Source organism: Giraffa tippelskirchi, chromosome 7, assembly GCF_054371585.1.
Source record: "Giraffa tippelskirchi isolate mGirTip1 chromosome 7, T2T-mGirTip1v1.2.pri, whole genome shotgun sequence".
Lineage (NCBI taxonomy): Eukaryota > Metazoa > Chordata > Mammalia > Artiodactyla > Giraffidae > Giraffa > Giraffa tippelskirchi.
In genome coordinates this window covers 8,401,687-8,425,804 of record NC_137281.1, presented here as the reverse complement: position 1 = coordinate 8,425,804, position 24,118 = coordinate 8,401,687, and the positions used below count along the sequence as shown (strand labels likewise).

Sequence of the window (24,118 nt, the reverse complement as noted above, 5' to 3'; positions counted from 1 at the left end):
CCAGCCACAAGTGTACACGTTTTCTCCCATCTCTCACCCCTGTGGTTAACGCTGTTTGTGTCCCATTCAAGAAACCTTTGCCTGCTTCTTGAGGTCAAGAAAATATTTCTCTTGTTTTTCTAGGAGGGCCAACTATATATCACCATAGAGATATGTATGGCTGCCTATAGCCACTGGACCACCAGAGAAGTAAGTCCCAAGAAATATATCTTTGATCTTTGTCATTCCTGGCATGTGTGTTAGTCACCTAATCATGTCCAACTCTTTGGGACCCCATGGAGTGTAGCCCACCAGGCTTCTCTGTCTTTGGGGTTCTCCAGGCAAGAATACTGGAGTGGGTTGCCATTTCCCTCTCCAAGGGATCTTTCCGACTCAGGAATGGAACCTGGGTCCCTCTGCATTGCAGGCAGATTCTTTACCATCTGAGCCACGAGGGAAGCCCATATGTTGCTATCGACTTGAGTCCTGTTTCCTTTCTCCCAGCAGTGTTTTGTAATGTTTAGCTGGACAGTTAGCTGAAAGAAGAGATGACAGGATTCATGGGTGGATCTGATGTGTGTGTGAGGCAGGGGGGTGGGGTGGGGGGTATGCTGAGGACAAAAGGGAGAAGGCAAGGCTGATTGCCAAAGTTTTCTTCTGGGTGTAGATGAGAAAAGAAAGCTATTTGCCTCGGGGGAGGAGTAGCCTGGATTTAGACTCAGCTTAATTGACATCCCAGAACCACAAGTGTGACCTGAAACCCACCTGTCCATACCCACCCAGCCTGGTGGGACTCTGGGTGGGAAAATTTGGGGGAAGTGATAAAACAAGCTGACACCTTCTCCTGGGGGCTTTTGAGGACTTGTTCCTTTTTCTTTTTTTTCCATATAGGATCTTTTTAAAAAAATTAATTAATTAGTTTAGCTGTGCTGAATCTCTGTTGCTCTGAAGGCTTTTCTTTAGTTGCAGTGCTTGGACTTTGCAGTGGCTTCTCTTGTTGTGGAGCATGAACTCTAGGGCGCAGGCTCAGTAGTTGTGGTGTATGGGCTTAGTTGCTCCGGGATTTTCCCGGATCAGGGATTGAACTGTGTCTCCTGCATTGACAGGTGGATTCTCCATCACTGAATCACCAGGGAAGCCCCTTGTGTGGGATCTTAATTCCTGGACCAGGGATTGAACATGTGCCCTCTGTAGTGGAAGCACAGATTCCTGAACCCTGGACCTCCAGGGCAGTCCCTAAGGACCTGCTCTTTCTTCCTCTCTCTAATGACCAGCTTTCTTTCCCCTCTCCAGTGGGCCGGGAGGGTCTGTTACAGGACTGGGTCCTCCCATCAGCAGCCTTTTGGCGGGTCAGTGAGGGTCAGGTGGCCCCTCCCTCTCTCCCTGTCACCCCTGGCTCAAGCTAATGAGACGGGTCCTGATTCCCCAGCCAGGCTGCTGGCCTTAATCTCTCCTGGCAGGGGGTTGGGGGGGTGGTGAAGGAAGAAAGGGCCCCTTATGATGAGACACAATGACCCAGCCACAAGGCGGGATTACTGAGATCTCACGCACGCACATAGGTAGGTGTTGGGATACATTGGGATGGAAAACAGACCCATGTGGGGTCAGGAGCTCAGGGAGATATTTATATCCAGAGAGAGAGACACACACCCAGAAAAGGACAGAGAGGAGAAAATTCAGAGAGAGGCAGAAACAAGGAGAGTCAGAAGTGCAGATGAAGAAAGGTATCAAGACAGGGAGAAAGAAATGGAGGAGGAACTAGAGAGAAAGAAAGCAAGAATCAGAGGAGGAGACAGGGAAGAGAGAGAAACAAGAACAGAAATTGAAGTTTAAGAGGTTGGATGAAGGACGGAGGTACTGGTGGGGTGGGGGAGAGACTGGAATCGCAGAGAGGCAAGTGTGTGTGTGTTAGTCGCTCAGCCGTGTCTGACTCTTTGCGACCCCATAGACTGTAGCCCGCCAGGCTCCTCTGTCCATGGAATTCTCCAGGCAAGAATACTGGAGTGGATTGCCATTCCTTTCTCCAGGGGATCTTCCCAACCCAGGGACTGAACCTGGGTCTCCCGCCTTGCAGGCAGAATCTTTACCATCTGAGTCACCAGGGAAGCTCATTTGTTTGTGGACGCAGAGAGACAAGGACAGAGACCAAAACTGAAACAGGAACAGGGTCTCAAAGACAGAGAATGAGAGAGACAGCAAGAGGGACCGAGACAGACCAATAAATCAATAAAGACAGGACCAGAGGGACCCAGAGCTGAAGAATGAGAGAGGGGGTACTCAAGGCAGACTGGCAGGAGCCTTGAGGATCAGAGCAAAAAGAAACTGAGGCACAGAAGTCCCAAGCAAAGACTAAGGGTGTGGAGGAAGGGAGGGACAGATAGAGATGGAGATGATACAGGTAGAGAGAGAGTGGGGGTCGGGGGGGAAGAGGACATGGGAGAAGCTGATATCAAAGAGCGATGGAGATGGTTGGATGGCATCACTGACTCAATGCACATGAGTTTGAGCAAACTCCGGGAGACGGTGAAGGACTGGGAAGCCTGGCATGCTGCAGTCCACGGGGTGGCAGAGTCAGACACGACTTAGTGACTGAACAACAACAAGTGACAGAAGCTGAGGCAAAGAAAGGAGAAAAAGGGAGGCTGAGGCAGAGCAGGAAACAACGGGGCCGTGCAGAGATGACTTAGTGGGCAGATGGACTGCTGGGGAGAGAAAGGGCGACCCAGGAGAGGGAGCCGGAAAGCCCTGCGCCCCTCATTTCTCGAATGATCTCTCAGAACACCCAACCTTGCTCTCCTTCCTCTTTGATGGAACAGCCAAAGCTCGAGGGACTCCAGTTAGACCTAAGGAAGAACTTCCCTGAGGAGTATGAGCTCCTGGTCCCAGGATGCTGGGGCCTCCCATCCCCATCAGCCCTAATTGCCAAGATGTCATGGTTTCAGGGGGTGGGGGGATGCGGAGAGGAGGGGATTAGGCAGACGGGTGCCCCTCCCCCTCCCCGCCAATGTCACCTCCTGGCGCCCAGTCCAGTCCCCCACCCGGGGGCCAGGATTACCCTCCGAGATCCAGGCCACGGCAGATGACATCACTCCCAGCCAGGGCTTAAAATCTCCCCATGTGAGGGGACCTGTTTCCTTCAGCCCCTGCTGTCTGATGACTCCATCCCCGGGCCCCCCAGGAGAACCCCGTCCCCACTCTCTGAAGGTGAGTGTCCACAGAAGCAGCTGAGGAAAGGGGATGGAGGAAGTGGGGGAGAGAGACGGGAGAGGAGGGCTCAGGACGTGGGTTCATTTTATTCGTGGCTGTGTTTTCAGGGTCTGGTACAGGGCTGAGGAGGGGGAGTGTATGATGTTGGCTGGATGATCGTACGGGAATCAGAGTGTCTGTCCTGATGTTTGGGGAAATATGGCAGCTGGGGGCAGTGAAGATGGACAGAAGAAGCTGGTCCATGGCACACAGGCTCCTTCAGGGGCGGCTTGTTGGGGAGGTGACATGACCAAGCCCTCCAGCTCCCAGGGTTGGGGACTTTCCACAGCCTGAAGGCAGTTCCTTGGCACATCTCCTTGTACTTTCCTTACAACTTAGCACAGCCCGAAACTCCCTCTTCATGTGTGCGTTCATCTACTCATTGCCTTTCTCCCCCACTGAACCTTGATTTCCTCCCAGTGCCTGCCGTGTGGTTGGGATGCCTAAGTGTTTGTTGAATAGATGGATGGATGGATGGATGAGCGAAATAGAATCAGAGAGACAGGCACACCGAGCAGCAAGGTTTTGTGGCTGCAGCGGGAAGGAGGAAGGGGAGACTAGGAGACTACCCCAGGGGACTGGGGACGCGGTGATTTGGGGATTAAATGGGGGCGAATTGATTATTTGGGGACCTCACTGTCCCCTGAGGCTCTGGCTTTCCCCGCGTCCAATCCTGGGTGGTGAGCATGACCCCCAGATTCTTCTCTCTTTTTTAATGTTTAAACTTTTTATTTTGTATCGGGGTATAGCTGATCAACAATGTTGTGATAGTTTCAGGTGGACAGCAAAGGGACTCAGCCCTACATACACATGTATGTGTTCTCTGCCAAACTCCCCTCCCATCCAGGCTGCCACATAACATGGCCAGCTCCTTCTCTCTTGGGTGACTGAGCCAGTGCAGGCTGCAGAGATCTGACAAAGCTGGGGGGTGGGTCTTGGTCGGACTGAGGTAGAGCCATGTGGGTTTGTGTGAGGTCACTCGGAGCCTCAGTTTCCTCATCTGCAAAGTGGTGACAATGACAAGTTGCTGTCATGATCCAGTCAGATGAGCCATGGGAAGCTCATGTCTCAGACCTGGGCTTGTTGTGAGTGCAGGGGAGAGGGCTGGCCTCATCCCACTTTGGGGGATCCTGAGCATATTTGGGGGACAAGGCAAGGCTCTGAGGTCCAAGATATCCAGGTTCTATTCCTAGCTGTGCCATTCACCCCTGTGTGTCCTCAAAAATTGACAGAACCCCCTTCAACCTCAGTTTCCTCATCTGAGAAATGGGCATGTGAGCTCCACAGGGGGCTGTGGGGAGCATCCTGAGGTCGTGTAGCTCGGTGGTCGGGAGGGTGCAGGCTTGGAGGGAGGGTGCTGGCTCTGCTGCTGATGTGTGTGATGGGACCTGGGACTCTGCTTCTCGGAGCTTTGGTGTCCTCCTCTGTGGAATGGAGGTGACAATAGGACCTACCCCGTGGGACGATTTCACTGGATTATTGTTCCCAGAGATCTTGTTCCCGAACAGCTGGGGATTCCAACTGGAGGTCCTAATGGATGGAGGACTTTCTCCCTGTCCGGGGGCAGGCGCCTTCCTTCCCCAAGGCTTGGTTTCTCCAGCCATAGATTATCTCCAGGACAACCCACAAGGTGGGTGTGAGCCTTCAGACCTCACCTGTCCGAGCACCTGCTCAGGTGGGAGTCTAGCCCCAGAGCTGCTGAACCCCAGGAGCCCTGAGCAACAGCCTCAGGCCCCACTGGTTGGTCCCCAGGGCAAGGACAGTGACCTTCCCAGCTCCACCATTTGGACTATGAAACATCACTGCCTTGAAATTCACCTGGCAGGATGATAAAGGGTTGCTGTCAGGCTCACTGCAAATTCTCAATGAAAGATGGACACTGTGGTTGTTGTCTGTGCTCTTGGAGGTTGGATGCACAAAGCCTGCTTGGAGGAGAGAAGTCCCGGAAGGTCTGATGTCATCGACCACCTCATCTAGTTGCCAAACCCAGAGAAGGGCTTCGGTGGGTGTCGTTCTTTGCTGACGTATTGTCCACCAAGCACTTGCTTATTGGACGATCTGTAGAGTGGGCAAACCCTCGAACTTGGAGGTCATTATCATTATCAGCTGCTTGATTCTGGTCGAGCACCCTCATCCCCCTGAGGCTCAGGTTTCCTGCCTGTAGAATGGGATCCTCCCAGGGAGAGAGATCTAGGCTTTCCTGGAAGACCAACCCCTTAGCTGGGCAACTCGATGCAGATTCCCTGGTGAAGACAGTAGAAATAGATTTTTTTTTTTAAATTATTTATTTATTCTTGGTTGCTCTTGGTCTTCTTTGCTGCGTGGGCACTCTCTAGTTTCGGTGAGCAGAGGCTACTCTCTGCTGAGATGCATGAGCTTCTCACTGCAGTGATTTCTTTTGTTTTGAAGCACAAGCTCTAGGGCATGCAGTCCCAGTAGTTGTGACTCACAGGCTTAATTGCTCCGAGGCATGTAGAATCTTCCCGGATCAGGGGTTGAACCTGTGTCTCCTGCTTGGCAGGCAGATTCCTATCCACTGTACCACCAGGGAAGCCTTAGACATGCATGCTTTTGTTCCAAGCTCTGCCAATTGTCCCTAGAGGTCAAGTTCACCAGGCTCCCTGTTTCCCTTTTCTCATGAGGTTCTGATGAAATATCATCGGTCCTTGGAGGAAAGGAAAGTGACAGAGGGGATCCAGGCTGGGAACTGGGAGAGCAGGGCCTCCAGGAGGGTAGGCCCACTCACAGCCTGAGTGACCCAGGCAAGTCTCAGCACCTGAGTCTGAAGATGTCCTCAATTATAAAATATGAACATAACAGTAATATTGCCTCTACGACCCAGGCTTGGGCTGAGGACTCAATGCCATGCTGCATTGGGAAGTCTTGTGTATTAGTTATCTGTGGCTGTGTAACAAGTTAACCCCAAACCTAGCAACTTAAAACAAATACATAGTTATGATGTTGTGTAGTTTCCTAAAGGAAATAAACCCTGAATATTCATTGGAAGGACTGATGTTGAAGCTGAAGCTCCAATCCTTTGGCCACCTGATGTGAAGAACCAACTCATTCGAAAAGACCCCGATGCTGGGAAAGATTGCGGGCAGGAGGAGAAAGGGGATGACAGAGGATGAGATGGTTGGATGGCATCACCGACTCAATGTACATGAGTTTGAGCAAACTTTGGGAGATGCTGAAGGACAGGGAAGCCTGGCGCGCTACAGTCCATTGGGTCGCAAAGAGTTGAACATGACTGAGCGACTTAACAACGGACGAAAGTTTCTGAGGTCACAGGAATCCAGGGACAGCATCACTGGATAATTCTGGCTCAGGGCCTCTCGTGCTGTTGTAGTCGGATGTCAATCAGGGCTGCCATCACTTGAAGGCTTGATCGAGGCTGGACAGTCAGATTCCTGGGGGTTCATTCCCATGGCTGTCGGCAGGAGGCCTCAGTTCTTGCCGCACAGACCTTGCCACAGGACTGCACAAGCACGTTCGGCATGACAGCTGCTTTGCTAGAGAGAGAGAGGGCTGGCCTCAGAGGTCACACTGTCATTTCCACAATATCTTATTGGTTGCACATGCAGCCCTGCTTGGTGGGAGGGGACAACTCTAGGGTGTAAATACCAGTCATTACCTAGGACACCTCTTGATTCTTAGGATTTATGTGTTGTTTCTACTTTTATGATTAGTATTGACACTGAGCGTCCCCGAGACCTTTCTATCAGGTCCTACACACTCTTAGTTCACTTTCCATCCTGATCACTCTGCTCCAGGAGCACTGGACACCTTGGTTCTCCTCCCACGAGATGAAACGATTCTAGCCTCCAGACCTTTGCACTTGCTGCTCCCTCTGCCTGGAGACCTCTACCCCGAGATCCTCCCACAGCGGATGCAGAGTCCTTCACTTTGCAGCCCCAAAGTCACCTCCTTAGAGAGAGGTCTTCCCTGATCTTCCCTGATCATGCTTCCACAGAGCATGCTTGAGCAGTCCTGTGGCGAGGTCTATGTGGCAAGAACTGAGGCCTCCTGCTGACAGCCATGGGAATGAACCCCAAGGAATCTGACTGTCCAGCCTCAGTCAAGACTTCAAGAGATGGCAGCTCTGATTGACATCTGACTTCCCTGATCATTCACCTAAATCAGATGACACCCTCACCTCAAACCCCATCACTCTCTTATTTTTTTGTTCATCGTTCAGTCACTAGTTGTGTCTGACTCTTTGTGATCCCATGGACTGCAGCACACCAGGCTTCCCTGTCCTTCACCATCTCATGGAGTTTGCTCAAACTCTTGTCCATTGAGTCGGTGATGCCATCCAACCATCTCATCCTCTGTCTTCCCTTTCTCTTCCTGCCTTCAATCTTTCCCAGCATCAGAGTTTTTTTCCAGTGAGCTGGTTCTTCTTACCAGGTGGCCAAAGTATGGGAGCTTCAGCTTCAGCATCAGCTCTTTCAATGAATATTCAGGGTTGATTCCCTTTAGGATTGACTCATTTGATTGCATTGCTGTCCAAAGGACTCTCAAGAGTCTTCTCTAGCAACACAGTTTGAAAGCATCTCAGCCTTCTTTATGGCCCAACTCTCACATCTGTACATGACTGCCAGAAAAACCATAGCTTTGACTACACAGGCCTTTGTTGGCAAAGTGATGTCTCTGCTTTTGAATACGCTGTCTAGGTTTGTCATAGCTTTCCTTCCAAGGAGCAAGCATCTTTTAATTTCTTACTACCCCATTTAATTTTCCTTGGAGTTCTTGAAACTCTCTGGAAGCATTTTGAGTTTCTTAAAAAATGTCTATTTCCTTGTTCATTGTTTGTTTCCTTGACTGAACCTCAAAGTTCAATCCCATAAGAGCCGAGATGCTGTGTATCTTATTTCTTACTGTCTCCCTAGACCTTAGAGCATGGTTGATTCTCAGAAAATAGTTACTAAGTGGACAGCAGAACTTCAATTTATGATAAATAAAACTCTCACAAATGAGGGTTGAGAAGGACAGGGCAGTGAGAGAGGGATGAGGTGGGAGCTCACATAAATGCCATCCATTTTAGGCATTTATTTATTTTTCAAATGCTTATTGGGCATGCTGGGGACACCCCAGGGACAAAAATGTTCCTAGTCTCCATTCTCAGGTAGCTGGATTAGGGGAGACAGACAGGCAAACATACATGACATAAATATGACATAACTATGTCATATTTAGTACGTGTGACTCCGGGAGTTGGTGATGGACAGGGAGGCCTGGCGTGCTGCGATTCATGGGGTCGCAAAGAGTCAGACACGACTGAGCGACTGAACTGAACTGAACTGAACTGATTCCCGAAGAACAGGAGAAAGTATGTGTGTGTGTGTGTGTGTTTGTGTATATGTGTCTGTGTGTGACATTCTGTTTAGGGTGTGGGCTGGCTCTCCTGGGAAGTTATGTTTGAGCTGTGTCCTAGAGGAGGAGAAAGGGTTACTTAGCTGGTGAGAGGGGGCTTTGGGCTGGGGGAGAGGCATTCCTGGCCCCGAACAGTTGTTGGAACTTTCTGGAGAGCCTGAGAGGTCTCCCGAGGTCATCTTAACTAGGGCGATAGGGAGCCCTGGAGATCGTCTCTCTCTCTCTTTTGAATAGGTGGTATTGTCGGTTTTGTTGTTGAAAAGGTAATTTACACACACGTGGTTAAAAAGTAATCCAAACTGTAAAACAAGGAATGGATACAACACAAGAGGTAGCCACTTTTACTGTATATTTTGTCCTTCCTGGGAATATTCTATGCAATAGAAATACTGTGCTAGGTCACTTCAGTCATGTCCAACTCTTTGTGACCCCATGGACTGTAGTCCATCAGGCTCCTCTGTCCATGGATTCTCCAGGCCAGAATACAGGAGTGGGTTGCCATTTCCTCCTCCAGGGGATCTTCCTGACCCAGGGATTGAACTCGTGTCTCTTAAGTCTCCTGCATTGGCAGGCAGAAATATACATATGTATGTATTTTTAAAAACCACAAATGGTAGCATGCTATACACACTGTTTTTCCTTTGAAATATGTATATATATTGTTTATATAATTTGGTAATAAATGATATCTAATATACATAGCACCACACTTTTTTCCCTTCGAATATATATTGTATGTATAATTTGGTTTTTGTTTAGTCACTTAGTCGTGTCCAACTCTTTTGTGACCCCATGGACTGTAGCCCGCCAGGCTCCTCTATCCATGGGATTTCCCAGGCAAGAATACTGGAGCGGGTTGCCATTTCCTTCTCCAGGGGATCTTTCCCATCCAGGGGTTGAACCTGTGTCTCCTGCATTCTTTTACCACTGAGTCACCAGCGAAGCCCGTAGTTTGGTAAAATATGATATCTAATACACAGACACACACACACCCCATTGCCAAAATGTAATAAAAAAAATTAAAAACCTGACTCTTAGGCACATGTAATAATCCCAAAACAAAGATTTAAGTCATGAACTGGATGTTTCCAAGGAGAATTCAAGGAAGAGAGGTTAATACTGTTATTCACAAAAGGTGTGCTGAAAAAAACTGGTCAAGTTAGGTAGAAAACTAGTTCAAGTTCTACAGGCAGCAAAGCTGTAAACCTGAGGTTATCTTTTCTACCAGAGACAAAACATTGGCAACCAAACATCTGAAAGTTGCCGTTGAACTTGTCAGTGTCTGGATCCTAGTCAATAGTGAAGAATAAATTGAACAAGGGTACAGTCCCCTAGAAAAGGAACTAATGCTTGGGTTGGTCTGCTAGATAACCAGGAAGTGACTTGCTGTCAACCATTTGTCTCATTGCCAAGTTTAGGATAATCTTTTTTCTTTTTTAATTAACTTATTTGGCTGTGCTGGGTTTTAGTTGCTGCTCCCTGGCTGCAGAGTCGGTGGGCTCAGTAGCTGCAGTGCTCAGGCTCAACTGTCCCACAGCATGTGGGATCTTAGTTCCCCGACCAGGGATCGAATCTGCATCCCCTGCATTGGAAAGTGGATTCTTAACCACTGGACCACCAGAGAAGTCCCAGGATGATCTTTCCTAACTATATGCTAGAGGTAGTTTCAAGTCCATTCACAGAGAATTATAGTTTTTAATGACTTTATAGTACTCTCTTGCCCGGATGTGCCATAATCATAACATACTAAGTCACTTCAGTTGTGTCTGACTCTGTGCGACCCCATAGACGGCAGGCCACCAGGCTCCTCCGTCCCTGGGATTCTCCAGGCAAGAACACTGGAGTGGGTTGCCATTTCCTTCTCCAATGAACAAAAGTGAAAAGTGAAAGTGAAGTCGCTCAGTCGTGTCCCAAGCCTTAAGGGCCACTGTTTTTACCTGTTCATGCAACAAAGGAGGGCACTGTACTTGAGCTTCTGAAGTGTCAAATGGTCCTGTACCAGTTAACATCTCAAAAGTAATTTGATTTTGGGGAGCACCAACTCGAGCACTTCTGTTAGCATGATCTCTGGCTATGTCATGAAACCACATTGTCCATTGAAGATATTTGTAACATAACTTACTTAAATTACATAACTTACTTACTATGTCCCCTTTGGTGGACGTGTAAGGTGCTTCCACATTGTAGTGATTATAAAAATGCTGCATTAAAAATCCTAGCTTGGGTGGGGAGGGATAAATTAGGAGTTTAGGATTAACAGAAATGTACTATGATACATAAGGGAGGGAAAACAACAAAGACCTGCTGTATAGCACAGGGAACTCTATTTAATATCTTGTAATAACCTATCATGGAAAATAGTATGAAAAAGTGTAGAACTGTGGAGAAGGAAATGGCAACCTACTCCAGTATTCTTGCCTAGAAAATTCCATAGAGGAATCCATGTGGTCACAAATAGGATATGACTGAGCTACTGACCATAGGGGTAAGAATGGGAATCATCACCAACTGTTAATTAGTAAGAGGAATCTTATTGGGGAGATAAAAATGTTACAAAACTTGACTGTGGTGATGGTTGCACAACTAGGTAAGTTTAATGAAGGTCATTGAAGTGATCCTCAATTCAATTCCTGTTTAAGCATCTGGGTTCCCTGCCATAACATCTATTGCCACCCATACCTAGAATGAAGTGTTGTCTTGGAGCCTGTTGCACATTTAAAAATAAACTTTTCTTAAAAGAAAAAAAAAAAGTATAGAACTGAATCACTTTGTTGTATACCAGAAACTAACACAACATTGTAAATGAACTATACTACAATAAGAAGTATCCTAGCATAAAATCTATGCAAATGTCTGCTTGCAAATAATAATAACTGCCACAGTTTATAGCATTTGCTGCATGTCAGGTGCTATTTTAAGTATCAGATGCACAATAATTCATTTGACCCTCACATCAACCGAAAGATGTAAGTGCTATTTTTCATTCCCATCTTCTGATGAGGTGACCGAGGCAACTTGAAGGCGAATTGCTGGGACAAAGGAAAGACTGCATTTTTCTTTGATAAATGTTTCCAGTTCGTTCCAGCCACACTGTCACCAATCTGACGTGAGAAGCCTGTTCTGAGGCCAGCCCTGGAGTTACCAAGCCTCTTTGATCTTTGCCAACTTGATGGGTCAAAAATAGTCATGGGAGATCATTACTTGCTGTCATTTGACTGTGACTCCCTTGGGGTCACTAACCATCCTGATTTGTCTGGGACTTTTCAGATTTGTCACTGAAATCCCACATCCCTAGAAAGCTCTCCATCTTTAGAAAGCAGACTGAGACCACTGGTCACCCTATTCACCATGATTCTGTGTGAGGCTGAACATCTTTTTTGAGGTCCTAGGGGTTGGGAAGATCCCCTGGAGAAGGCCATGGCAACCCACTCTAGCATTCTTGCCTGGAGAATCCCATGGACAGAGGAGCCTGGAGGGCTACAGTCCATGTGTTGCAAAGAGTTGGACACGACTGAGCGACTAACACTCGGTGGGAAAAGGCCTTGGACAAGGGAGTTGGTCAGAAGATTTTTTAAAGGACAGAGTAGGAATAAGAGCTTCCATTTAGAATGCTCATTGCAGCTTTCGATCTCGGCTTTACAGAGTCCCAGGGACACTTTGACGACCTTAAGCAGAGGGCTGTTTTATAGGTGAGGAAACCCAGGCACAGAGTGGGGGAATAAGTTGCCCAAGGTCATGTATCTAGGAAAAGACTGAGACGGTGATGAACTGGGGAGTTTGTGAGCACCCACCCTTTTCTTGCAGGCCCTCTGACCTGGGCCCCAGCATCCCCGAAGATCATGATGGCGTATATGAACCCGGGGCCCCACTATTCCGTCAACGCCTTGGCCCTGAGTGGCCCCAGTGTGGATCTGATGCACCCAGCTGTGTCCTACCCAAGTGAGTACAGTTGTCCTCCCCGCCCCCCCAGGCTCGCCCCCATCTTCTGGGGTCCCTTGCCCTCAGGAAGAGAATGGGCACTTACAAGGGTGGCATCCAAATGGGTTCATCTGTGAATGCAAAGCACTGCCCTGCATCTCTTAGGGATGCAGGAAAGCGTGTGGGCCTTCATAGAAATTTAGGACAGTGGTTCCTTCTCCGGTGAGGGAGGGAAGCCATCTGGAAGGGGGACCCAGAGGAATTCCCATCTGTCAGCAATGCTTTATTTCTTAGTGAAGGAAGCGTTCTATGTTTGGTGGTATTATTCTTTTATTAAGTTGACCATTACGGTCCTGCCTCTTTTATAGGCTGGATATCCCCAAATGGCTGGATATCCAAATGTCGTGTTTCAAGTGAATGTCTTAGTGCAGAAGAAATTTTAGAAAGGGGATAAAAACCAAACTCATATACCTCCCTACACAGCTAAAGCCAGGTCTCCTCAGGGTGAGGCAAGAGCCTCCCTAAGGACAGGCAAAGGGGGAACCCATTTCCCAGGGGGACAGAGTGAGGTCTAGAAGTTGAGGGAATCAGCACCCCCTTAGTTTGGGCAGAAGAACGCCCAGAAGAGGCTTCTCGGCCTCCCATGCCTTCTCAGAGCCTTGCGTCAGCAGATGCAGAAAACGGGGTCTCAGGTCACCCGAAGGTCCTGTTTTCCTGTCCTCACCTCAGGCGCCCCGAGAAAGCAACGGCGGGAACGGACCACCTTCACGCGAAGCCAGCTGGAAGAGCTGGAAGCCCTGTTTGCCAAGACCCAGTACCCAGACGTGTATGCCCGCGAGGAGGTGGCTCTGAAGATCAACCTGCCTGAGTCCAGGGTTCAGGTGGGGTGTCCTGGTCCCCGGGATCCAGAGCGGAGGGAAGAGGGAGAGGTCACAGAGGAAGAGCCGAGGTCACACGGTGTCCTGTTAACCCCTCATCCCCGTTATTTCACTGGTTCCCTCTCTTACACGCCTACCTTCTCATTCTGCTCCATCAGCACTGGCCCCTGGTCCTTCCTTTAGCATTCCCACCAAGAACACTCTCTGTTCCCTCTACCCGGAAGATATATTCCCTACATCTTTTTCAGTTCAGTTCAGTTCAGTTCAGTCGCTCAGTCGTGTCTGACTCTTTGCGACCCCATGAATCGCAGCACGCCAGGCCTCCCTGTCCATCACCAACTCCCGGAGTCTACCCAAACCCATGTCCATCGAGTCAGTGATGCCATCCAACCATCTCATCCTCTGCTGTCCCCTTCTCCACCTGCCCCCAATCCTTCCCAGCATCAGGGTCTTTTCCAATGAGTCAACCCTTCGCATGAGGTGGCCAAAGTATTGGAGTTTCAGCTTCAACATCAGTCCTTCCAATGAACACCCAAGTCTGTGTTTATCAACCAATCTAGTCACCTTGCCAGTCAATGAGACCTACACCACCCTTGGCATTAGAAGCTGCAACTTCTTCCTGCCATCCCAACCCTGCTACTCCCTCTTACTCTGCTCAATTGGTTCTCCCATGGTATTTATCACTTTCTAAAATTCCATGTGATTTCCTTCCTTACTATTTATTTACGTGCTGTCTCTCTCAACTAGAATGTCAGCTTCACTGGTGTGTCCCCAAAGGAGTAGAAGAATACATGTTTATTAAATAATTGAATGGATGGATGGATGGATGGATGGATGGATAAATGTATATGTGTGTGTTCGATTGTATGTATGTATGATGTATGTATGAATGTATATATGCTTGTTTGTGTGATAATATGTGTACATACGTACATAGGATTGGAAAGATGAAAGTACGTATCGTTGTATGTGAAGTGAAAGTGTCAGTCTCTCAGTCACGTCAGACTCTGCGACCCCATTGACTGTAGCCCACCAGGCTCCTCTGTCCATGGAATTCTCCAGGCACGAACACTGGAGTGGGTAGCCATTCCCTTGATCAAAGCCAGGTCTCCTGCATTGCAGGCAGATTCCTTATCATCTGAGCCACCAGGGACGCCCATCTTTGTGTGTATATACATACAACTGTACTTACACATGATTGTTATGTGTGTGCATATGATTAGATGGTGAATGTACGCATGTATGATTGTATGTCTGCATGTATGTATGAATGATTTGGTGGACAGATGAATGTATAGGTATATATTTGTATGTTACAGGATAGTAGGTATGTACATATGATTGGCTGGAAGAATGTGTATATATGTGTGTAACTGTGTATTTACATACAAATGTATGCATGTACAATTGAGTGTATTGTATATGATGGTATGTGTGTGACTGTACAATCGTATGTATAAATGATTGGCTGGATGGTGGATGACTAGGATGCCCATGTTGTTGTTGTTGAGTTGCTCAGTCGTGTCTGACTCTCTGTGACCCCATGGACTGCAGCCCACCAGGCTCCTCTGTCCAAGGGATTTCCCAGGCAAGAATGCTGGAGTGGGTTGCCATTTCCTTCTCCAGGGAATCTTCCTGACCCAGGGATCAAACTCGCGTCTCCTGCATTGGCAGGCAGATTCTTCACCCCTGAGCCCCCGGGAAGTCCTCAGGGTGCCCCACAACCGATTGCAAAGTGGAGAGTTAGGACTCTGGCATGCTTCACCGATAAGCATCATCACTCCTGGGCCTCACGAAGGCTCCCCTGGGCCTCCTGCCCACTTGCCCTCCCTCATCTCCCCTCTCACCCCCCCAGGTTTGGTTCAAGAACCGCCGGGCTAAATGTCGGCAGCAGCGGCAGCAGCAGAAACAGCAGCAGCCCCCAGGGGCGCAAGCCAAGGCTCGTCCTGCCAAGAGGAAGGCAGGCACATCTCCAAGGTCCTCCACGGATGTCTGTCCAGACCCCCTGGGCATCGCAGATTCCTACAGCCCCCCTCTCCCGGGGCCCTCGGGCTCCCCCACCGCGGCAGTGGCCACGGTGTCCATCTGGAGTCCCGCCTCAGAGTCCTCTTTGCCCGAGGCGCAGCGGGCGGGGCTCGTGGCCTCCGGCCCCTCCCTGACCTCAGCGCCCTACGCCATGACCTACGCCCCCGCCTCTGCTTTCTGCTCTTCTCCCTCAGCCTATGGGTCTCCGAGCTCCTATTTCAGTGGCCTGGACCCCTACCTGTCTCCCATGGTGCCCCCCCTGGGGGGCCCGGCCCTCAGCCCCCTTTCAGGCCCCTCCGTGGGGCCCTCCCTGACCCAGTCCCCCACCTCCCTGTCAGGCCAGAGCTACGGCACCTACAGCCCTGTGGACAGCTTAGAATTCAAGGACCCCACAGGCACCTGGAAATTCACCTACAACCCCATGGACCCCCTGGACTACAAGGATCAGAGTGCCTGGAAGTTTCAGATCTTGTAGAAGACCCTCCTCTCTCCGTCTCTTGTCCTCCCTGCACATTGTCCCAGCCTGCATCCCGGGACGGCATCCCGGGGGAGGTGGCAGGAGTCCTTCCAAGGGTCACGGCCTCTTTGGCTCCAGTGACCAACACAGTCCACCCCTTTCCTCCTGGGGAGCTTGATAGGTCTTAGTTGTCCTCTCAACCCCAAGGTGGTCTCATACGGAGTCCAGCAGGCATTTCATACCGTGAGCCCCAGACTCCAGAAACTGGTGCTGAGAATTCACCCTGAGAGGAAATTAAACCAAACTTGCAGTGGACCTGGGGTCATGTTTAGGTCAGAAAATCACAGTGCTGTTGAACAAACAGGTTAGGGAGGCTGGATTCCTTAACTTTCCATTCAGGACGCTTCTTTAGCACATGGGTAAAGATCCTTCTAGAAATTCCAAAGACAGACTTTACAAAGCCCCAGGATGGGACCTTTAGGCCAACTATACTGTTAAGTTCAGAAATTCATTTGGCAATTTTCCAGATTTCACAGGTGTCAGGTTTACATGATAGGTTTAGGGGGCTGTTTAATATATATATATATATACACACACACATATACATATAATATATACATATATATTTTCTTCTTCTTGTTAGTTTCTTCTTAAAGACATTTCATCATTCATTCATTCATGACACTGGAAATGGGCATATCTGGTGGAAGAATGGAAGGCAAGTTGCCTGTTTCACGTCTACTTTGTTTTGTTTCATTTTAGCACTTTTTAAAAGGTGAACTTCACCCAAGCACTGGAAGAATCACAGTTGCTGCATGGGGTACACCAGCTATGACTGTGGCTATTTCCAAAAGAAGAAGAGGTGGACAGGCTTCCCACCTGTAAATGTATAAGAGACGGGGGTGGGGCAAGAGAAATGGATTTGGGGGCAGCCCCACATCCCACCCTCGCACTCCCTCTTTGAGAGGTTTTGTTTTCAGTTTTGATTGCGGGATTGGACTATAAGTAGAGCTTGGCCTGGGAAGAAATTTTCCTGGGGCAACACTGTATTTCTTTGAATACAGTCTGACCCATGGCTGCAGAGACAAGCAGTGTAAGAATCTGAAGAAGGATGCAGGTATCCTGACACTCTTAGAAGTTTGGTACTTTGGCACCTACTTTCTCAATCTGAGTTCTTTTATTTTTGGGTGGGGGAGGCAGGAGCCACGAGCCATTCACTGGTGGGTTTCACAAGGCCAGGAGTGAAAGAAAGTAGTGTGGGAAGGAAGTGGTATGCTGGGAGGTGCTTAACAACAGGCTCTGGAAGGAAGAGGAAATCCTGATTTGTCACTGTTGCCCATTTCTGTGGTGTAAATACTCCCACTGTTGCTGATGTCAAGGCATCAGGCTGAAGTCCCTGAACTTAGGAAGAGACACTTACAGTCTGTGATCACTAGCCAGGACAAGCTGGCTCCAGGCCCCCAGGGTGGGAAGCAAGGTCAGGAGGAGGGGCACGATGCAGAGAGAGACTGGGTGGCATCAGGTGATGCCAAGTCAGGAGAAACTCTCAGCTGCACCTGGGGATCACTAGAGCCCCCAAAGGTGGCTTACTCATCATCTCTTCCTGGGTCTGAGTCATGCTGGGACATTAGACCCAGAATCCACTGTGGGAAGCAATATCTAAACAGAGAAAGACAACATATATTGACATATGGGATGGATGCCAATCCCCCGATCCAGGCAAAATTCACCAGGGAGGGACAGGTAGGAGACGGCATTGTGCTCTGGATCTGTGTAAACGCTGGGACCCAGATGCAGTGTCCATTAAGCATTTTGCAGAAGCTGCCACACTCTGTGTCGGAGGCTGGGGTCTCAGGTGTGAGTAGAGCCTCTCCCTGCCTCGTGGAGTTCTCCATTCCCAGAGGAAGGCGTATCTTATGCAAATGATTCAGAGGCAGTAATAGAAGCTGGGGGACTACAGACACAGGCCAACGGTAGTAAGTCTTTAAGAGACCCCCCCCCCAACTTTCTGGGGTCTTCTGAGAGTTCTCTAGGAGTTGGACAGAGGAAGGAGTCAAATCTTTCAGGAGATTCCAGGTTCCTTCTCCTGGGCCAGTCTCCTGAAGGCTGGTTCTTCAGCTGTCCCTTGGGGATTCCTAAAGCCAGGAAGAGTGTCAAAGGAAGTGGGGACAGAACAAGAGGTCTCCCTCAGTCTATGTCAGGTCCTCTGTCCTCCCCTTGCCCACTCACTGGAGCACCAGATCTCCCTTCGCTGGCCACCTGTGGAGTGAAAATGATTAAAATGTTGGATCCTGCTTAAAGTCTGGGTGATTTTTTTTGTTGTTTCCGTGGAGGGGCATGGAGGTAAAAACAGGTGTTGCTCTGTCCCCTTCCTTTCTCCCCCACCTTCTGTCTCTGGGGGCATGAGTGTGTCCATGTGGCTTCTCCGTCTGCTCACTGTCTTTTCTGTGACATCTCTATAAAGCCAATTAAGCAGGAATATGGGCTCCAGATGCCCAGCTTCCACCTGCTATGACCCCTTGCTGCAAGGGGGTGGTGACCATGCGTCCTGCCACAGGAGGATTAAAGTAGCTTGGGAAGGGAGTGGTGTGCTAGGAGGTGCTTAGCAATTGGCTCTCGAAGGAAGAGGAATTCTTGGAGCCCTCCCCATCGGTTCCAACCCTCTGTAGCTTCATTTCACACCTCCCCCTTCCCCCTTCCATCCTTGCCACCTTCCCTTCCATCTCTTCTTCCATTCTGGGCACTTTCAGTTTCCCACCATTTTTCTTGTGTCTCTTGTCTTTTCTCTCTCTTTTTTCCCCACCCCTCTTTTTCATTCTTGACTGTCAAATCTCAGACTCCAAGGTCCACATTTCTTTTTGCTGGTTTTTAACTTTTTCTTTCTTTCCTTTTCTTCTCTTATCCTTAGCCTTTGCCTTTCTGTTTCTCCAACTCCAGGTCAATCTTGGCTAATGTCCCTCTTGTTTGCTGGATCCTGGGTCAAAATGTGTGTGTGTGTTTAATACAGAACTGATGAGGTCAGATAGACTTGCTGTTTGAGCCTGGCTCAGCCACATCTGGTCCTATGACCCTAGGCAATCCGTTCCTCCCAACTTCAGTTTCCCCCTCAGTAATGTGAGACAGTGAGAAGACCCACCTCAAGAGAATTAAATGATGTCATTATGTTAAGTATTTGGCCCTGAAGTCTGGTCCACAGTAAGCCCAATAAGTGTTTATTTGTATAGTAAAATGCACGTCACATAAAAGTGACCATTATTATCATTTTAAAGTGTGCAACTCAGTGGTATTAAACACTTTTGCAGAAGAAACAAGACATCAAAGGCTCTATATCAAATGAATCCCTTTATGTGAAATGTCCAGAAGAGGCAAATCCATGGAGATGGAAAACAGATTCGTGTTTGCTGGGGGGAGGGGAAGTTGGGGAGGAACTGCTTAATGGGTGAGAGAGTTTCTCTTTGGGATGATGAAAAAGTTCTGGAATTAGATAGGATCCAGCAATTCCACTCCTTAGTCTATTGTGAAAGTTTTTCAGTCATGTCCGACTCTTTGTGACCCCATGGACTGTAGCCCGCCAAGCTCCTCTGTCCATGGGATTCTCCAGGCCAGAATACTGGAGTGGGTGGCAGTTCCCTTCTCCAGGGGATCTTTCCGACCCAGGGATTGAACCGAGGTCTCCTGCATTGCAGGTGGATTCTTTGCCACCTGAGCCACTAGGGAAGCCCAAGAATACTGGAGTGGGTAGCAGTTCCCTTCTCCAGGGGATCTTCCTGACCCAGGAATTGAACTGAGGTCTCCTGCATGGCAGGCGGATTCTTTACGAGCTGAGCCACCAAGAATTGAAAACAGGTGTTCAAAAAGTTGTGCTCTTGTGTTCACAATAACCAAAAAGATGGGAACAGTCTGGATGTCTACCTTGAAGACATTATGCTAAATGTGTATCTTAACCTAGCATTTCCCCTGAAGTTGTACTTGTGTCCTTCATAGCAGCTTTATTCATAATGGCCTCGAGCTGGAAAAGGTCCAAATGTCCATCAATAGGTGAATGGCTAAAAAAACCTGGTGAATTTAGAGAATATCTTTAGCAATAGAACAGAATGAACTCCTGGTGTACAGAACAACTGGATGAATAACACAATACTGAGTAGAAGAAACCAGGTTCTAAGCAGTGTATATAGTATGATTCCACTTCTGTGAAATTCTAGAAAAGATAAAACCAGTGGCAGAAGGTGATTAGTGATTAGCAGGAGCTGGGGAATCAATAGATCAGATTCACCGCAAAGGGACAGAAGCTCTTCCCCTTAAAAAAAATTTTTTTTTTTGGCCACACCACTCAGCATGTGGGATCTTAGTTCCCCGACCAGGGATTGAACTGGTATTTCCTGCCTTGGAAGCATGGAGTCTTAACCACTGGATCACCAGGGAAGTTCCCAAAAGGGGCTCTTTGCTGAGGTGCTAGAAATATCCTCTATCTTGACTATGATGGTATTTCTATGACTGTATATGATTGCCCAAACTCATCAAACTCCATGGTTAAAATGGGTGGAATTTATAGTATATGAATTATACCTCAATAAATTGGAAGGGAAAAAAAGAAAAACTAACTCAGCAGGTACTATTTACCAGTACTGGAAAAAGTTAGTCCTAACTCTTCAAATTCTCAAAACAATCTACCAGAGAGATGCTATTATTATCAGATAGATGCTATGATCATCTTCACTTCACAAATGAGCAAACTGAGGCAGAGGCAGGTCAGGTGACCTGCCCAGGGTCCCACAACCAGGAAGAGGTAAGAACTGAGATGTACAGGCCTCGTGCTGGAAGGCAGACCCTCTGGACCCTCCTGGCATTTCTCCCCTCCTCCCCATTTTTGACCCTGCCTCTCCTCCTTGCTTCTCTCATGCCTGTCTCTTTCTTCTTTGGTCTCAAGATGCGATTTAGCAGCAGCAGCAGTAGCAAGTGTTATTTCTCTCTTCGTCTCTCTCCTCACCCCCATATGTCTCCGACCGACCTCCTGCTTCTCCTGATCTCTGAGCCCCTCCCTGGCTGTTTCCTCTGTCCCTGAACAGGACTAATTTAGCAAATGCTCCAATCCTCTTATGATGGCCCAGCCTCAGCAGAATGGCAGGGGAATTAGCGGGGATTAGGTTCAGACCCATGACCCATTGTGGGGAGGGGACTTCATGGAGACAAGTGAGTTTTAACTAAGGCATGGCATCATCCACCCTTGTCCCTTCCATGTGAAACCATGCCTGGGACACACAATAGTAATAAAATCACAGCTGAATTCTTTTTTGGTTGTGCCGGGTCTTCATTGCTGCCAGAGGGGGCTACCCTCTCATTATAGTGCGCGGGCTTCTCATTGCGGTGCATGGGCTTCTCATTGCAGTGACTTCTCTTGTTGCAGAGCATGGGCTGTAGGTATGCCATCTCAGTAGTTGTGGCCCACGGGCTTAGTTGCCCCACGGCACGTGGAATCTTCCTGGACTAGGGATCGAACCCATGTCCCCTGCACTGGCAGGCAGATTCTTATCCACTGTACCACCAAGAAAGTCCACAGCTAAATTCATTACGAAGGGCTTACAGTGTGGCAGGCACTTCTGTATTTCTCCCTTATTAAATCTTCATGAGGTTGGGACCACCCCCATCTCCCCTATCTGATGGATCAGGAGGGGTTAAGTAACTTTCCCAAAATGATCAGGGTTCTGTCCCAGCCATCCTGGTGGTTTCAGGTTATGGATGAAAAAACAGAGCCTGGGAGATAAGAATGGAACGGCCCTGGGGCTGCAAAGTGTGCAAACACACCCTCTGTTTGGTGACTTCAAAGGTGGCCCTTTCAGCCCCGCACAGTTTGGGGGAACTGAAGGGGAGGGAAAGAGGTCAAGAGAGGGTGGAAATGAGCAGAGAATGCAGAACAGAAAGCAGAGCGGAGGAGGAGATTAGGTAGGGAAAGAAAAGACAGATGTCAGGAGGGGAGTTCGTGCAAGGTCTTATTTCTTCTTTAAGTATGTGATAGAATTCAACAGTGAAGCATATGGGCCTGGAGGAGGCTTTTTTTTTTTTTTTTAAGGAAGATTAATTTTGTATTTCATTAGTTAACATATATGGAATTGTATTTTGTGTACCCAACTGGGAGGAGAGAAGGTGCGAGATAGAGTTTGTCATGGCAGAGGAAGGGACAAAACGCAGGAGAGATGAGACCCTGGTTAATAATTACAAGCCACTGAGACCTCCCTGGCAGTCCAGTGGTCATGACTCCTCTCTCCCAATGCAGATCCCTCATGCCACACAGTGCAGCCAAATATAAAACATTTAGAATAGTATGTAAGAGCCACAAATAAGAAAAATATGGTTGGATTTCTCTGTTTCTGTCTCTTCCTCCCTTTCTCTCTCTTTTTTTAAACAAAATTATTTATATTATTTTTTGGCTGGGCTGGGTCTTCATTGCTGCAAGCAGGCTTTCTTTGCTCGGGGTAAGCGAGCGGGAGCGCTCGGTAGTTGCCGAGTGCTGGCCTCTCATTGCGGGGGCTTCTCTTGTTGCAGGGCCCGGGCTCTAGGGTGTGCGGGCTCAGTAGTTGTGATGCAAGGGCTTTAGTTGGATGTGGAATCTTCCAGGACCAGGGATCAAACCCATGTCCCTTGCAGGTGGATTCTTAACCATCAGAGAAGTCCCTCCCTCTCTCTTATAGATATTAATGTTTTTGTGTTTGTCTCTGCTTCTCCTATCAGTTTGTCTTCCTATCTCTATAACTCTCACTTTCCCTTTCTCTGTTTTCTGGGAACAATTTTAGGGCTTCTCCAAGGCTGGTACAACTGGCATTGGCTTACCCCTCCACCCTCCTCTTTCTGCCTTGCTGGCCCCTTCTTGCCACTAAAACAAACCAAACTGTGGGACTCAGCCCAGGGGTAGGGACCAGGGTGGGCCAGACGGGCTGTCTCTTACAGTGTGTGCGTGCTAAGTTGCTTCAGTCGTGTCCGACTCTGTGGGACACTATGGACTGTAGTTCCTCCAGGTTCCTCTGTCCATGGGATTCTCCAGGCAAGAATACAGGAGTGGGTTGCCACTCCCTTCTCTAGGGGATCTTCCAGACCCGGGGATCAAACCGGGTTTTCCCACATGCAGGCAGATCTTTTACCATCTGAGCCACTGGGGAAGCCCCTGATAGGTTCTTTCTAACAGCCTCTTACTGAGCTGCCCCTAAGGTTCCCATGATGTGTTCTCCGTCATTGCAATGAGACAATTTTTTGGTTGTTGGTTGTTTAGTCACTAAGTCCTGTCCGAATACTGGAGGGGATCGCCATGCCCTCCTCCAGGGGATCTTCCCGACCCAGGGACTGAATCTGCATCTCCTGCTTGGCAGGCGGATTCTTTACCATTGAGCCACCAGAGAAGCCCAACAAGACAATCAATTTGCACAAGCAGTGGGGCTTTCTGAAGGTCTTTGGCTGAGGATATTGACAGCAATCACCAAGTCTGTCTCAATAACCAACCTACTCTCCCCAAACACAGGAAAGCCAGATTCCCCATCCCCTCAGCTACCTGTCTCCGGCATGAAGCCTCCTCTCAGTCTTTGCTCATCTAAACATCACAACATTCCATTTAATTTCCTTTCAAAGGTAGGGAGCCCATGATAGGGGGAGGGTGGGTGAGGGAAAGATTGGGAGTTTGAGATTAGCAGATGCAAACTATTATAGACAGAATGCAAAAACAGCAAAGTCTTACTATATAGCACAGGGAACTATATTCAGAATCCTGTGATAAACCAGAATGGAAAATGATATGAAAAATAATGTCTATATATGTATAACTGTTTTGAGCAACAATTTTGAGTAAACTCCAGGAGTTGGTGATGGACAGGGAGGCCTGGCGTGCTGTAGTCCATGGGGTCGCAAAGAGTCAGACACGACTGAGTGACTGAACTGAACTGATGTATAGCTGAATCACTGTGCTGTATAGCAGAAATTAACATGGCATTTTGAATCAACTACACTTCAATAAATTTTTTTAAAAACTGGGGAGAAGGCAGCCTAGAGTCATACCTTATAGACCAAGGACGTTACTAGGTTCTCTCTTGTTGACAGCAGCACCATCAACTGTCTTGGTGACCAAGCATTCCCAGCTGCTCCAGAAGTAGAAAAGATGTCCGGTTATGGCAGAAGGTTGCCGAACAGGGAGCAGAGTAAATGTCCACTGATGGCAGGATGCCCCATGAGCATCAGAGAGTGATGTAAATCGAATAAC

At 48.5% G+C, this 24,118-nt stretch overlaps 1 protein-coding gene across 6 annotated transcripts; it reads left to right on the top strand.

The window, feature by feature from the left end:
- Positions 1–1,439: 1,439 nt before the first annotated feature.
- LOC145514508 (cone-rod homeobox protein) lies at positions 1,440–16,191 on the top strand. 6 transcript variants are annotated; one of them, XM_081512379.1, is made up of 5 exons: positions 1,507–1,538; positions 3,079–3,183; positions 12,406–12,540; positions 13,249–13,400; positions 15,253–16,191. In XM_081512379.1, the coding sequence occupies exons 3-5, from the start codon at positions 12,441–12,443 to the stop codon at positions 15,895–15,897; spliced, it is 897 nt and encodes a 298-aa protein (XP_081368505.1). In that variant the 5' UTR covers positions 1,507–1,538; positions 3,079–3,183; positions 12,406–12,440; the 3' UTR covers positions 15,898–16,191. The 6 variants fall into 6 exon arrangements, with proteins under 6 accessions (XP_081368502.1, XP_081368505.1, XP_081368506.1 ...); XM_081512380.1 differs by having other exon boundaries at positions 1,537–1,703; positions 3,120–3,183; XM_081512381.1 differs by lacking the exons at positions 1,507–1,538; positions 3,079–3,183 and adding an exon at positions 1,541–1,833 and having other exon boundaries at positions 15,253–15,374; positions 15,761–16,191.
- The last annotated feature ends 7,927 nt before the right edge of the window (positions 16,192–24,118 follow it).

What these genes read in the sequence shown, in the direction of transcription:
- LOC145514508 (XM_081512376.1), top strand. Translation starts at nt 1,490, where the DNA reads ATGACCCAGCCACAAGGCGGGATTACTGAGATCTCACGCACGCACATA. An exon ending in CCCAGCTGTGTCCTACCCAA is followed by an intron (nt 12,541 to 13,248) that starts GTGAGTACAGTT and finishes TCCTCACCTCAG; the next exon opens with GCGCCCCGAGAAAGCAACGG. An exon ending in TGCCTGAGTCCAGGGTTCAG is followed by an intron (nt 13,401 to 15,252) that starts GTGGGGTGTCCT and finishes TCACCCCCCCAG; the next exon opens with GTTTGGTTCAAGAACCGCCG.